The sequence below is a fragment of the Adiantum capillus-veneris genome, chromosome 7 (assembly GCF_014529385.1).
Source record: "Adiantum capillus-veneris isolate H3 chromosome 7, ASM1452938v2, whole genome shotgun sequence".
In the NCBI taxonomy this organism is placed as follows: domain Eukaryota; kingdom Viridiplantae; phylum Streptophyta; class Polypodiopsida; order Polypodiales; family Pteridaceae; genus Adiantum; species Adiantum capillus-veneris.
In genome coordinates this window covers 128,017,737-128,032,744 of record NC_140937.1, presented here as the reverse complement: position 1 = coordinate 128,032,744, position 15,008 = coordinate 128,017,737, and the positions used below count along the sequence as shown (strand labels likewise).

General features: G+C 47.6%; 1 protein-coding gene across 11 annotated transcripts in view; it reads left to right on the top strand.

Moving 5' to 3' along the window:
- LOC147454599 (transcription initiation factor TFIID subunit 4b-like) overlaps positions 1–15,008 on the top strand; it is a 156,394-nt gene that overhangs the window by 124,855 nt on the left and 16,531 nt on the right. For 6 of the 11 annotated variants that reach the window (XM_086517377.1, XM_086517373.1, XM_086517367.1 and 3 more), the window contains 4 exons: positions 5,106–5,238; positions 5,397–5,452; positions 5,524–5,580; positions 5,758–5,901. In XM_086517377.1, the coding sequence (XP_086373503.1) occupies positions 5,106–5,238; positions 5,397–5,452; positions 5,524–5,580; positions 5,758–5,901 (390 nt within the window). Of the gene's footprint in view, positions 1–5,105; positions 5,239–5,396; positions 5,453–5,523; positions 5,581–5,757; positions 5,962–15,008 lie in introns of those variants that run through there. The other 5 variants (XM_086517374.1, XM_086517378.1, XM_086517370.1 and 2 more) reach the window with 4 other exon arrangements.

Sequence of the window (15,008 nt, the reverse complement as noted above, 5' to 3'; positions counted from 1 at the left end):
TTTCCCATCTGTATCCACCACATGTGGCATTACCAGTCCAGGGGCCTGATGAGTCTCTGAGAAGAACACAATATCCTTGTCTTTGAAACTCTTCTCAAATGCGCCCACGTCCAACCTCATAGACCCATTACAGTTCCAGGTAGCCATCTTCAGTGTGGTCCCATAGGTCTCGCACCGTCATGCAGTACGCCGCTCTAAAATCACCACCCGTCCATCTCTGTAGAAGGCTATCTTTCCCTTCTCCCTTGCCGCTGTAATCTCTGGCATTACCTCTCTCATATGTGCGAGCTGTGAGAGAGTCAGGTCATCACCGAGAAAAATTCCTGTCTTTTTGAGAGTAGGCCTCTTCCTCAAGAATTCCTTCTTCTCTTCCAACGAGGGAAAGTGTAGTATGAGAGCTCTCCCCTTTGAAGACTCACCCGTGCCATCACTTTTCTTACCTACCCTCCATGCCTTTGTGTGCAGAGGCTTTTCCATCCCCATCATGGATGTAAGGCTTGTGACCTCTTTCTCCACATTGTTTATGTCTTTGAGACCGGTCACTCTCACATGCAGTGCTCGCATCCGCCTTCTTTGTTCCTCTGAGAGAGAGAGAGAGAGAGAGAGAGAGAGAGAGAGAGAGAGAGAGAGAGAGAGAGAGAGAGAGAGAAGTGAAGGTTAAATTATGAGTTTCGTTTATGAATCTTTAAACGAGAAAAAATGCAAAGAAAAGAAACAATGAGATAGAGAAAATTGTCACTTGTACACTCATAATCTAAAATGAATCCATCAATTGTATGCTGCCTTTGACCAAAGGATTGTAAGGCCTTTGGTCAAAGGCCTTTAGCCATTGGTAGGTAATCAAATGCTATCATAACTTTTAATAACTCATGCTGTGATTACTCCTATGATGACAAGCCACGAGAGATGACTTTCTAAGCATAACCCCTCCCTCCCCCCAATTTAAAATAAAGGACTTGTTGCTGCTTGCAGCTTAGTTATATCACCGCAGTGTATCCACGTGTTTATGGAAATTGCTCCTATTTAAAGAATGAGTTCTCTTAGTCCTTTTGACAGAAGGTTGATCGTGCTCGATTCATCTAATCAAAATAATATTCTAAACCTTGACATGACACATTTGGTTCAATGTAACCCGAAGACTGAACGCTTTCTTGGACTCATGTATCATTTACATCAGACTATGTCGCAATTATCTTCTTGGTTTACAACACCCATTCTATTGCATTGGGTCACATTAATAGAGAACATTAAGGAGATAGGCCTGGATGATCTTTCAGTTCCACTAAAGATGCAACTCTAGAGTCACGACAGAAACTTAGTACACACATCTTTGTATTCATGTATGCTCATGTATGTGTGGGTGCGTGGTTTTAGTGTGTGGGAACATATATTGAGTACCTAGTTCTACACCCAGTATTGGGCATTGAAGACGTCAGTGGGGATGTCGTAGTATTTAATCAATAGTATTCATGATGGAGCTGATGATTATATTGTCTTGTGGATATCCTTCATTCTATACCTCACACTTTTCTTTAAGGGTGAATCTGGGCATATGCTGGATTCATCTAGGTATATAAAGATGCAACCATCTAACCATCACCTTTTCTCGAGATAAAGATGATGCATATTGCCATAGCAAATGCAAAACTACTTCAGAGAATTGAGATCATAGGGTAAGGTTGAAAACCTTTTCAGTATTTTAGTGTTGCACCACTGATCATCTTGGTCGCTATTGAGGTAGTGATATTATATGTTCTCGATGACCATTTTATCATTTGTTACCTTAGTCTTTTGTATATTCTATACTGGACATTTGGATCATATAATGATGATGTGGTTCTCTGGTCTCATAGATCTCTAGGGCCTTTTGCAGACGTAAATAAACATTTCATTTGATTTCATTTGAATGGTTAAGTAGCTGATCATATCCTTTTGCAAGAAAAAGAAAGAGGAAGGGAGAATGGGGGCAGCCCGCCGAACGAGCAGATCGAGAGAGCATAAAGCATTGTATGCCTCCCTTTATCTAGAAGCAGTTTACCGTAAGCCCAACTGTTAAAGTGAAACAACCCCATATATTTAAGAATTTCAAAAGCCCAGCCAAAGCATAGTGTCCTCAATCAACACAATCATAGGCTCTCTCAAGTCCAAGTACAAAACCACCAAATCCTTACCTTGTGAACAAGCAGGCCCTGAATGAAGCCATGTGGCATCTCACGAGTATTAATTAAATGTCGAAAGGCCTGCTAAGACATTTTTGTCCTCCCCAAGACAATTGATAGGAGGAAGGGTCCATATGGGCATGTAGGCATAGTTACAGGGAATGGCCATTTTCAGGTCCCCGTTCCCCATTCCCATCCTAATTTCCCGTTCCAGATCCCCATTCCGTGTTCAAACGTGAGTATCCGAAACAGGGAATGTCATTTCATGCATGTTGTCGTTCCCCGTTCCCTGTTCTGATTTGCCGTTCTGGGTAACTATGCATGTAGGGCCTCAAAAGAGCTTCTCATCAAAGAAGAGCTACTCTAAAGTGCCTCAGTAGAGTGTGAGCCTGAAAGGCCTCATGACAAGCATCTCTACTCTCAACAACAGCCACAATGAAGAGCCACTCTTGAGTACCTCAGTGGAGTGTGAGCCTGGAAGGCCTCATGACAAGCATCTCTACTCTCAACAACAGGCACAATGGGAGAAGGCCTTTGTAAAAGTCCATGGCCACTTCCTGTGTGTCAGCATTGAGCCATCTGCGTCAGATGTGATACAATCCTCTGAGATAAAGCATAAAAGGAAGAGAGTCAGTTTGGGGCCAAGGTTGGGAACAATCGTCAAACGTCCATTCTAGTGCAGATAAAAATTGATTCCTCCGGATCCCCTAAATTGCCAGTCACAAACAAATCCTTAGGAAGGATTATTCCCTTCAAGAGCTACCAATATTGGAAAGCAAGATGTACACGATCCACAGTCTGAGAAAGACCACCAAGATGTGAAAGTGTGCTTCCTTGTCAAGAACACTTGAAGCTATAAATGGAAATCTTGGTGCAACCGCCTGGAGTGTGCTTGAGCAGGTGCATGGGGCAAGCGAACTTCTCTAAAGCACTCTTATAGCCTTGTCAAGAGACTCAAAAGTGAACCTAAAGGTGGCCTTGTCCCTCCCAAAATATGGACATGAGAAAACAAGCTTGCAAAGGCAAGCATCTCTCAGCCTCCCTTCAGGAGGGTGGGTGCCAATGATCTTGCAGAGCAGTAAGGTGTCCTAGAGGCAACACACCCCAGCTGCTGCGAGGGTCCCTTTCTCTTTTGGCAAAAAGAACGCTGGAGGCCGTTACCATCAATGGGTCTTCAATAGAGCCCCCTTCGGAGTAATGCAGCCCTTGTCTTGGTGCCTTACATTAGATGTTTCCTTTTCTTCACATGGATTGTGTAAGCAGAAAGAAAATCTAAGAACAGCCAAAGCTTATACAAAAGGCACTGGCTCTCCCTTGAATTTAACGTATAAAGTGGACTTCCTCTCTGTAGCCCTATCTTATCTGCTACCAATATTATACGACCCCTTAGCTCTATCCATTCTACACCTCTGGGATAGGTCACGTGTACCCTGCTCTCCTGCAGCCAGTGAAATCACCCCGTTACAGTTGCAGTCAAAATGCTGAGCAACCAGTCCAAAATCAGAGGAGAAATGATGGCAGATTAAATGAGTGGGAGGAAGTTGTAGTGATGCAGAAATGGACAAAAGCTTTCACAGTTTTCCATGGGCTGTTGAGCTTGAACGATGATTTGATGGCAAGCTGCCAGTGGAGGCAACCGGCCAAACTACAGTAGGGCTACCCCCACAGGATCTTGCCCTATGAGGGTGCACTTGCGGTGTCCTCTCCCACCAGACCCCCTTCTCACTGCATCCACCACCCCTACATCCACTTCCACAGCAACTCCAGCTTCGTCCCTTCCAAATCACAGGGCTTACTCCTTACCCACCTTAGTAAACTTGAGACACTGAAAACGTCTTCAAGTGGCCCCATGGGACAGAAATTGGTACTCTTTCACAGGAGCGGGAGTGGTTGGTACTCCCATCCCCACTTATCAGCTTCGTAGCTGCCAGGCTCCAGCACCAGTAATTGTGTATTAATAAGTATATTGAGGGGTCGTCTCCCCCCTCAGCATCAACTAAAGTCTTGCACACAATCTTCGATTATACTTCTCTTTGCACTATTGAGCCTGTATACACTCCATACTTGCATCCAAGTCCTGGTTTGGTGTGGAGTTGAGTGTGTAACCAGCCAGAAAGCTTTGTATTCACATGTTAGTACGGTGTATTGAGGTGCACTGTCTGCAGTGTCTCGTCTATGATGCCAATATTTGTCAAGTAAGACTTCTTGCCTACTGCACAGAGGCAACCCACTACAGATTACTTCTCTGTTTGTCAACCTAACCTGCATGTCATTGTAATTGACCTTGGGGTCTATGCCCTTAAGGTGCTCATTAATGGAAGATATTTTTTTCTTGTCAGAGAAAAGGGGGCAGAGGATCTATCAAAGCATAATGTTACAGATTGAAACAGTCACTCATGGAGCAGTTGAATGACTTTTGCCAAGACCTGGCCGATCTTTGATATGGGGCTGCAGTGATGGAACCTAGATTTATTGTAGAAGGCGGGACCTGCTGCAAATGATGTTGGTAGCAGGCCTCTTGTGCTTGGCTAAAGATCAAGATTTGGACTACAGCAGAAAAAGTCAGGATGTTGCCTGCATTTTTGAGTGGTCCATTGGCATGCAAGATGCAAAGGTGCACACTAGCATTGAGACTAGAATACAGCATTTGTCAAAGACAGTAAGGGAAAGTGAGGGCACCATCAATACATGATGATGGCACTCTCTCATTGAGATTTGGAGAGAGCTCTTTTAGAGTTGGGTTTAACAAGTCTTATCTTGGCTGAGATGGCAAAAGGTAAACCTGGATGGGAATATGCACTGTCTTGGTAGCTCTTTCCACATTGACGCTTGCATACTCTCTCTTGGCTTTTGTTATCCACCCCTTTAGTGTATCCCTTTTAATAGGACTGAGGTATGTTTCCTTTCAAAAAACCTGTGCTCATATCTCTGATGTATTATATGCAGAAGGATCAGAAAGAACAGCAGCCTGGGCCAAACAAGGCAACTCCAAGAACGCAAGCCATGGAAAGGCTAGCTCAAGAAGAAGGGCCCTTTCCACGTGTGATGGATCCTTTGCGAGCAAAACTTATCGAAACTGGTAAAGCCATGAACACTGGATAGTGTGTGTTATCCAGAGGAAGGTGTGATGCTAATAACTGTGACAGATGTTTGTAGGCATGACTTTATTTAAATTAATTGGACTCTGTCTTTTTGTTTTAAGTGTTGTATTGAAATTTCATTCTGAAATGCATGCAGCAGCTAAGCATGGTATCTCAATAGGCAATGAAGAAGTTGACAAATGCTTATCAGTGGTCAGTGACTGCCTTTATTAAGTGTTATTTTTAGTTTCGATTGAGTTTGTCATCTGACTACCACCGTGCAGTGTCTAGAGGAGAGGATGTACAACATGATACAGAAGCTGGGGCAAATTGCAGACAGGGTATGAAGTGATTGCACCCTACCTGAAAAGCATCTTAATAAAAGTCACCTGCTCTTTGCTGAGATAGGGATATGCTTCATTAAGCATTAGAGGTTTAAAGGGGGATGGCTAGCTATCAAAGTGCATGGACTTAAGTATTGACAAAGAATGTGCCGCAACATTTGTCTCCATTGCTAGAGGTATGAGAAAGAAAAAGAGTTTTTGGAACTGCAAATGACATCTCATATTCAGAAGAAAATTGCGTTGGTTCACAAGCGGGGAAAGGGGGCCCAAGAAAAAACGCAGGCTCAAGAGTCGGAGCAGCTCAGAGAGAGAAATGAGGTAAGCGCTTGGGCCATTGATACTGCTTATAATGCATTCAATTTGACACTTACTCATTAGAAACTTTAAGGGAAGAAGGGACACCTATATCCTCTTAGTGTGTTTTTTGTGGCCAGGGCTTTTGGCCTTGGACATCAAGCTGAATCACAAAATAAGATCCTATCATGATCCACTTGGCGACTTTAGTCTGTAAGCCTTAGACCTTCCAAGTGTTTCTAGGTGAGTCACGAAACAAAGAGGAACCTGTCATGATGCTTTTGGTTCTGACGTGCAGTACATTGTGGTGGTCATGGAGGTTACTTGTGTAGGTTTTGTCCTGTGGTGCATGGTCCTTGCCCACCTATTAATCATGGCTACTATAGGAGAGGAAACCTTGTTCACAAACTGTGTGGGCTCCTTGTGGTGTGCTTTACCCCCAAAACACATGTGCACACGCACTAGCGAGAGAGAGAGAGAGAGAGAGAGAGAGAGAGAGAGAGAGAGAGAGAGAGAGAGAGAGAGATGAAATGACATGAAATGAAATGTTATATTAACGCCTTCAAAAGGCCAAAGTGACCTATGAGACCAGAAAGCTACAATGCGGTGTATCGGATACAAAGTCAGATTAACAAAATAAATTAAACTAGGATAACAAAATATTAGTATTGCGGAATCCTAAACTAAGCTGATAGGTGTGAAAGGTGAAAGGCGTGAAATGTGTCAACTAAGCAGTACAATGTGTAGACAATATGGGAGGGAAGTAGAGATCCATCTTCATAGAGGTCCATCTTCATCTACACTCTAGACAACGAAAAAGTATGGATCGAATCCTTTGCTATAGCCTCCTTCGAAACTGTGTAGCTCCTCTTCTCCATCGGGGTCGTCTAGATCTCCCTAGCTCCAATGCTCGGTCTATGAGAATGCCAGTAGTGCGGACAGACCTCTCCACTGTTGGCTGCTCCTCTATCTGTTCTTCTAGGTGTACAATATCTAGTGTAAAGAAATCTGTGATCTGTCTCTCGGGTTGTCTCTCTTCAGCTCTCCTCAGTCAAGTTTCTCTATGCCTGTGTAACTCAAGTAGATATAGCCCAAGACATCTTTGATCCTCATAACTCATGACCCTAGATAGAGGCCCAAAACAACCTCTGAATAGACAATGAAAACGTCCTTGTATCTCAAAGCACTATGCAATGACATATGTAATGTACCTCTGTCTCTGGCTCTAGATGGCATAAGCGGCATATCTTGCTATCTGCTGGTGTCCCTCTGTATCTGCCAGTCTCAATCTCGAGCTGATGTGAGGACGTGCGTATCTGGCCAATGGCACAACGCAAACCATGAGAAAGATGCGTGTCCATATAGCTAGGTCGAATCACAAACCCATCCCCCGTGAAGTGGAGAAGATGCTCTGTATAGAAAGCCACCTTTGTGCCCAACTCCTGTACCGGCTCTATCCATGTCCTCCTCGTGTCCAGTTGGATCAGATTTTGACGAATGAGTCTATTAATCTCTACCCGCGTCAAAGACCTCAAGGGTGCCTATAGAGAGTATTGAAAAGGTGGCAATCTGTCCATGGTGAAACCATGTGTCTGAAACCATGATGCCATCTGTGCATACCAGCATGATGTATCCCCATTAAGAGCTAATTGTCTGGAGGAGCCACCTTGGCATATCTGTCTCTGGTAGTATCCCACAGACTGTGTACAAAGGAGACTGATCTGGTAAGCGCCTCAATCTCCATAGGGGGGGCAGCTAATTCCGCTCGAATGATATCATGCGGTACGGAAGCCTTCGCTCTAATCAGCCAAGAGATCATAGATACCAATGGCTTCTCCATACACCTCCAACCATCCTGGCCTACAGAAGGTCCCCAAACCTGCACCATATATAACATAGTAGAGGCAATCAAAGTATCAAAGAGCCATAACTTTGTCCTAGGTTCTTGGAACTGAACCTACGAACACATCCTCTCCATTCCTCCCAGAGCCCCACCAGCTCTAGTTAGTCTAGTATCTGCTACTCTTCTCAAAGAAAATCAAAGAAAAGAAAAGAAGAGAGAGAGAGAGAGAGAGAGAGAGAGAGAGAGAGAGAGAGAGAGAGAGAGAGAGAGAGAGAGAGATATGAGATGAAATGATATATTAACATCTACAAAAGGCCAAAATGACCTATGAGACCAAACTGATCACAATGGTTAGTCTAGTACCAAGTCTGGGTACAAACAAAGAAAACTACAAACTAGAGACTGAGATAGGAGTGCTACCGACTCCTATGGGTGGCTGGTAAGCTGAGCAATGGTATAATGCCACAAAGGTACAAAGTGGGGATAAGTGTTACCATGATACAATATAGCAGTAGCATGAAGCCTATCCTTATCGACACTCTGGGTGTCGTACTAGAATCCTGTGGATCCTCTACCGCAATCTCCGTCGGTGTTGCGTGGCTCCCCTCCTCAGTCGTGGTCGTCTCGATCTTCCCAACTCTATTGTTCAGTCAATGACAGTACCATTGGTGTGTGTATGGGTGGGAACCGAGCTCTGTGGTGGTGGCCCCTCTGCCTCTGTGGTACTCAGACTGAAGAAATCTGAGATGCGTCTCTCGGACTGTCTCTGTTTGTGCACTCTCAATAGAGTCTCTATGTCTCTGGGACTGTCTCTGTCTATGGCCTCTCAATAGAGAGTCTCTATGTCTCTGTATCTCAAGTAGAAATAATCCGAGACATCTCTGATCCTGATATTTCATGACTCTATCTAACGAGTCAAAACCATCTCTGAATAAACAGTGAAAGCATCCCCGAATCTCATAGTAGACTGTGCAGTGGCATATGAAGTGAAACTCTGTCTCTGGCTCTGCATGGCATAACTGACTTATCCTCCTGTTTGCTAGTATGCCTCTAAATGTACCTGTCTCAATCCCAAGCTGGTATGAAGATGTGCGTATCTGGCCTATGGCACATCGTAACCCATGAGATAGATGTGTGTCCATGTAGCTGGGCCGTGTGACAAATCCGTCTGTCGTGAGTTGGAGAAAATGCTCTCTATAGAAATCCCTCTTCGTACCCCACTCCCGTGATGGCTCTATCCATGTCCTCCTGGTATCAAGCTGGATAAGATCCTGTCGAATGAGTCTAGTAATCTCCATTTAAGAGCCAAAGATGGTGCATCAAAAGAATACTGGAAAGGGGGCATGCTGAAACCATGCCTCTGAAACCATGAGCTCATCTGTGCATACCAGCATGATGTATCTCCCTGTAATGCCAGCCGTCTGGATGACTCAAGAGCAAGCCTAGCATATCTGTCCCTGGTGGTGTCCCATAAGCTGTGTACAAATGATACTGATCTTGTAAGTGCCTCAATCTCCATTGGAAGAGCTACAACAATTGTGGATTGGCATAGAAGTGGTGGATATGAGCCGACACACTGGTCGACGGAATGCTTTGATCAGAGGCATTCTAATGTGGACCATGCATGACTATCCCGGACTAACAGAATGCTCAGGTGATCTATTTACACTCCTCACTCAGACACTGTAAATCTTGGTTTTTCTCAAGCTGATCTATTATCAAGTGTATACATGCAGGGCTTCAAACAAGCGGATACAGAGCATGTCACATGTGGACCTAGACTGAATGCACGTAGGCCGCCCTCATTGAAGAAGCAAATCTACAAAGGTCATCAAGCGTATCTTCTAGAGAATCATGTGTTACGCGACGGCTTTTTGAGAAGAGAGCCACCGAGGATGTCTGCACAAGCATAGTTAGAGCAGAAGGAGATTTGTGATGACGGATTGCCCCCCGGGGATAAAGAGACTATCTCTATGGTACGAGTTACCATACTGGCCCCGACTCATGATCAATCACTTACTCGATCCAATGCACATATTCAAAAATGTGGGTAATCTACTATGGAACCATCTGACTGGCAAGAAAGATACTTTGGGAGCCAGAGTTGACCTTAGAAATATGGATCGTATGGAGCAATATTGGCCGCAAACAGCGTCCGATGGATCGATAAAACTCCCTAAAGCACCATGGATTTTCACAGGAGTCCGTGAACGCAAAGTAAAAGAGACCATTCGATCTTTGCGGACCCCCACTGGCGTAATGCACTCGCTTCGAACATGTTTTACTAAAGAAGGAAAGCTTACCGGTTTGAAGTCACACGACTGGCATAAAATGTGTCAGGTATGTTCATAGTGGGAATTGTGTAACAAATTCGTGTGTGGACTTTAATATCATTATTGCACGTGTTTTGCAGTTGTTTTTTTTTTTTTCGAGAAAAAGATCCTTCTATTAGTTAATGAAAGCTGCCCATAGGGCTACATCCACCTCTGCAAGAGAGGGCTACAACAAACATGATGGGGAGACCCTCCCAATGAAAAAACAACATATATACAATGGGGCTAAATCAAGAGATGGGAGGAGGGAAAAGCCACACAGGTGGACAGTAGTGCCATCTGAGCACCCCCTGGACCATGGAGTAAAACGGCCCAGGGCGCCAGAGACGAAGGAAAGCCTCGCGGCGCTCCCGCATGCGGTCAGAGCTGTTCTGAGTCCCTCAAGCTGTCCTCTGAGAGTATGGATTAGCTCTAGCCAAAAGTCACGAACAGTCTGCTGGTGGTACAAGGCGAGCCTCAAAGATGCGGAAACAACGGGCCCGCCAGATGAACCAGAGAGCTAGGCCGCTGATGAGCTCCCAACACTCCGCTCTCTCACTGCTCCACTCCTGTGGAGTAAGGTCTGTAGCAGGCTGGAGTGTAGGTCGACCCCCCTGTATCACTATCATCCTGTTGGTGGAAGATAGCTCAAACTGAAGTGCCGGGCCCGTGAGGGTGGACCAAGCCGCCGCCCCCCAAGTGTACTGTCGAGCCGTGGAGAGGGCAGGCATCAGCCGAAGAACTCGTAGCCACACCTGCTGGGCCGAGGGACAGTCCCAAAGACAGTGTTGCTGACTCTCCACCAACTGGTCACAGGTTGTACATGCGGCCGAGAGACCACTATGTACAAGCCAACTCCCTACTGCTGTGGCTCTGTGTGCAACCAACCACTGGAACAAGGTGACGCGCCTCGGCTGTCTGGAGTCCCACAGCCTCTGCCAAAAAGCTGCCAAGAACTCAACAGTGAGACCCTCCTCCTGTCAATGACGTGCTGCAGCGGGGCGGGCCTCTCTCTGTGTTGCAAGTATATGACGTCCAAGCCGAACAGTGTACTGAAAGAAAGGGACTCCTGGGCGGTCTGCAGAAGAGAATGGGTCCCTCCAAAGCCACTCACCAGGATCCCACTGTACTCGTGCCAGTGGACAGCACTCCCAAGCCCATAGCCTCCAGTGTCCTGTCTCAAGAGCTGCTGGGTCAGGGTCTATGACGCAAGTCCTCCCACAGATGCCCACAACTCGGATCCTCTGGAAACAACACTCTGCTACCTGCGGGGCCTCTACTGCAACTCTCTGTAATCGTCCCCCACCCTGAAGCTCGAAGAACAGGGCTGGGACAGTCTCTGAGCAAGCCCTGACTGAAATGAGAACCTCCAGTCGTGTGAAGGCTCCCATCCACCGGGGTGCTACTGGCTCGAGAGGCGAGAGCCAATCAGCCGGAACTGACTCTGAGATGTCCTGACACATGCTCTGAACCCCTCTCATGCCCTGTAGCTGGACAACCTGCACCTCCTCTGACAAACCTGTGAACTCTAGCCAGTCACCTAGAGAGCGTGCAGGACCTGCGGCCATGGGACCCCAAGAAACATGAGGCCTACTCCCAACCAAGTGGCCTCTCTGAGTGCTAACCATGGGGTTCCAGACGAGGGGCTGCCGTAGGCGCTCCTCCGTGCACGTCGGCTGTCGCTGCTCTAGGCCACGCCGCAATAGCTCCCAAGAACGAAGCAAACTCACAGCGAATCGGTCCTCCAGTCTCCTGCTCAAACCAACTCGGCGCAACTTTGTAAAGATCCATCTGGTCGAAGGTTGCCAATGGCCTCCTGACTGAGGCACCCTGGCACGAAGCCTCTGCAACAAGAACTCCTTCTAGGGCTCCTCGCCTGGAAGAAGTCCTCTGACGACGAACTTCCCAAGAAGGGCTCTGCTCTGCTGTGCTGGATCAATGATCCCAAGCCCTCCCTGAGAACAAGGAAGTGTGATGATCGACCAAGCCACCTTGGCTCGGGCAATCTGAGTGTCGCGACCTGACCAAAGGAAGTTCCTGATCAGCCTCTCTACCTGGCTGATGCAAGAACTCGAGAAGATCTAGCAAGAAGTGATGTACCACATAGTCGCCAACAACACCTGGTTGGCAACTACTACTCTACCAGCCAGCGAAAGTCGTGCTGAGCTCCAATGTAACAGCTTTCTCCTGATGGACAGGAGAAGAGCAATCTGCTGCTCGGGGGACAAATCCAAACCAACCTGACAACCCAAGTACCGAACTGCAGTCCCTGGAGGAATCCACCTGAAACCCTCTCCTGGCATCCAATCTGGCACAGGAGCACTACCAACTGAGAAAGCCACTGTCTTTCTCCAGTTGATCAGTGCGCCCGATGCACAGCAGAAGGTCTCCAAAGCCTGTCCACATCTGTGTAAATTGGCCTCCTGGCCCTCTAAGTACAAGGCTGAGTCGTCGGCAAACTCAGCGTCCAGAAGCTAATCTCCCCGTATAGGGAGTGCTAAGCCCCTCAAACCAACCTGCTCTGACACCAAAAATCTGCTCATCGCCTCCGCATAGAACAGAAAGAGAAAGGGGGCAAGAGGACAACCCTGTCTGACCGATCGTGTGAGCATGAAGCGCTCACCTCTACCTCCTGCCAAAAGCACCTGACTGTGGGCCTGTCTGTACAAAGCTGACACCCCTCTGATCCAAGCCTCTGAGAAGCCCATCCTGCGTAGCGTGCCCTCTAGAAAGTCTCAGTCAACTCTGTCGTATGCCTTCTCAAAATCGAGAAGAAGAATCACAAGGTCCTCCCCACGGAGCCGTGCAAGGGCAGAAGCCTCCCAAAAAGTGAAGATGTTGTCAAGGATACTGCGTTCCTTGACAAAACCTGTCTGAGTCCCATGTATAAGACTCTCCAAAAGTGGCTGAATCCTCAAACTCAAAGCCTTGGCAAGAATTTTGTAGGCTGAGTTGAGAATGGTGATGGGGCGCCACTGTCGAATCTCATCCAAGGAGCCACCCTCCTTTGGAATGAGGTAAATCAGGCCCTCACTCATGCTATCCGGCATCACTCCTGTGTGCAGAATGTACTGAAAGGCACTACAAAGATCTGGGCCAAGCAGGTCCCAGTACTCCAAGAAGAAGCTGAAAGTCAGCCCATCCACACCTGGACAGCTACCACAGGGGAGGGCCCTAAGAGCCGTGTGCAGCTCCTCAAGCTGAAGAGGTAACTCAAGCCTCTGCCGCATCTCCTCAGTCACAAGACAAGGCATCTGTGCCCAAACCTGCTCCCTGCATGCATCCTGTCTCTCTGACTCGGGCTCAGCCGACAGTAGCTCACGGTAAAAGTCAGTAGCAACTGCACGCATATCCTCTGGCTCACAAACAACTGACCCATCGGGTCTCCTCAACTGATTGACCTTGGCATGCGAGTGCCGAGGTCCCACTGTCTCAAAAAAAGCACCTGTCACTTTGTCACCCACCTGAGTCCATTGAGATGCCTGTCGGTGAAAGGCAAACTCATGGCGCCTCTCATTTGTGCAAGCAAGCTCTTGTCGAGCCTGTTGTAACTGCTCCTCCAACCATGGACTGCCTGGATGCTGCTCCTGCATCCTCTGTAGTGAAGCAATGCCTCGTCTGAGACGCTGCTCCTCCTCTCTCGCTGCAGCCCGTCGAGCCAAAGACTCCTGGAGAAAGAAGTGGCTAAGCTGAACTAGGCCTGAGGCCACTCTGTCTGGAGGTGGAGCCTGGCTGTCCATGCCCTCTGTCCATAGAGCCTCGACCCTCTCTCTGAGTGCTGAGTCCAACAAGACCCGCTCTGGGATGCGAAGCATCGTGCTCCCACTCCTCTGCCTGTCTGCCACTGTGAGGATCACTGGTGCATGGTCTGAGAAGGATGTCCCTGCCAGGATGCCCACTGATCCCCCCAAGTCACTGAAGTGGTCACTAGTGTAGAAGCGATCTATGCGCGATAGATTCACTCCTCCCACTCTGCGGTCCGATCTAGAGAAGGCAAGACTCTCTGGAGGCCTCACAAAGCCAGAATGCTGCCATGTATCCGAGACCCTCAACGTCATACAAAACCTCTCCCAAGCTGCTAACTCGACTCCATGCAAAGTAGCATGGCTGCCTCCGATCCTGTCAGAAGGGTCCTCCAACATGTTGAAGTCCCCTCCTACACACCACTGGTCAACCTGTGGCAAAGACTCAACAATCTGTGACCAAAACTCTGCACGAGCACTCGCCGCATTGGGCGCATAGATGTTCAGGAAACCCACAAGGCTACCCTGAACCTGCATAGTAATCCACTGAGCCCTGCCTGGTACAATAATCCCTCTGCCCACAATGGCCTGCTGTAATGAGTCCGCAATAGTCATACATACCCCACCCTGGATGCCTCCAGGTCCAAAAGCAGCTGACCAAAAGGTATCATAGCGTCCACGCAAAATCTGACCACATCGCCGAATACTGCTCTCAGACAAATGGTGCTCCTGAAGCATAAGGAGATCAATCTCTCCTCCCACAAGGCAACGCTGAAGCTCCTGACGCAATCGGCCCCGTTGTCGCTGAAACTGGGGGCCTACCTAGTCCCTGCACGTTCCACGAGACGATCCTCATGGGGAGCGAGAGAGAACAGATGCTGCCGCAGCAGCAAGACGAGCTATCTTCGAAGCAGGCTTGGATGGGGAGTAATCCGCATCCGAGCGTCCTCTAGATAAGCGAGACTGCAGTGAGTGCCTGGTCCAAGCCCAAGTAGAGCGAGCCGTGCGTAAAGCAACCTCCTCTGTCCAGGAGTCCTCATGAATGAATACATAGCAAGGCAAACACTGCGTATCAGTAAAAAAGTATACCACAATGTGTCTACATCCTGCTGAATCTGGGGGTGTCACCGCAAACTTGGCCAGTGGCCACAAAGTCTGCAGCAAATCTGTAACGCCCAGTTCTCCCATGTGGTGAGAGAACTCGAGAACCTGTGTATGCAACCATCCCACCAC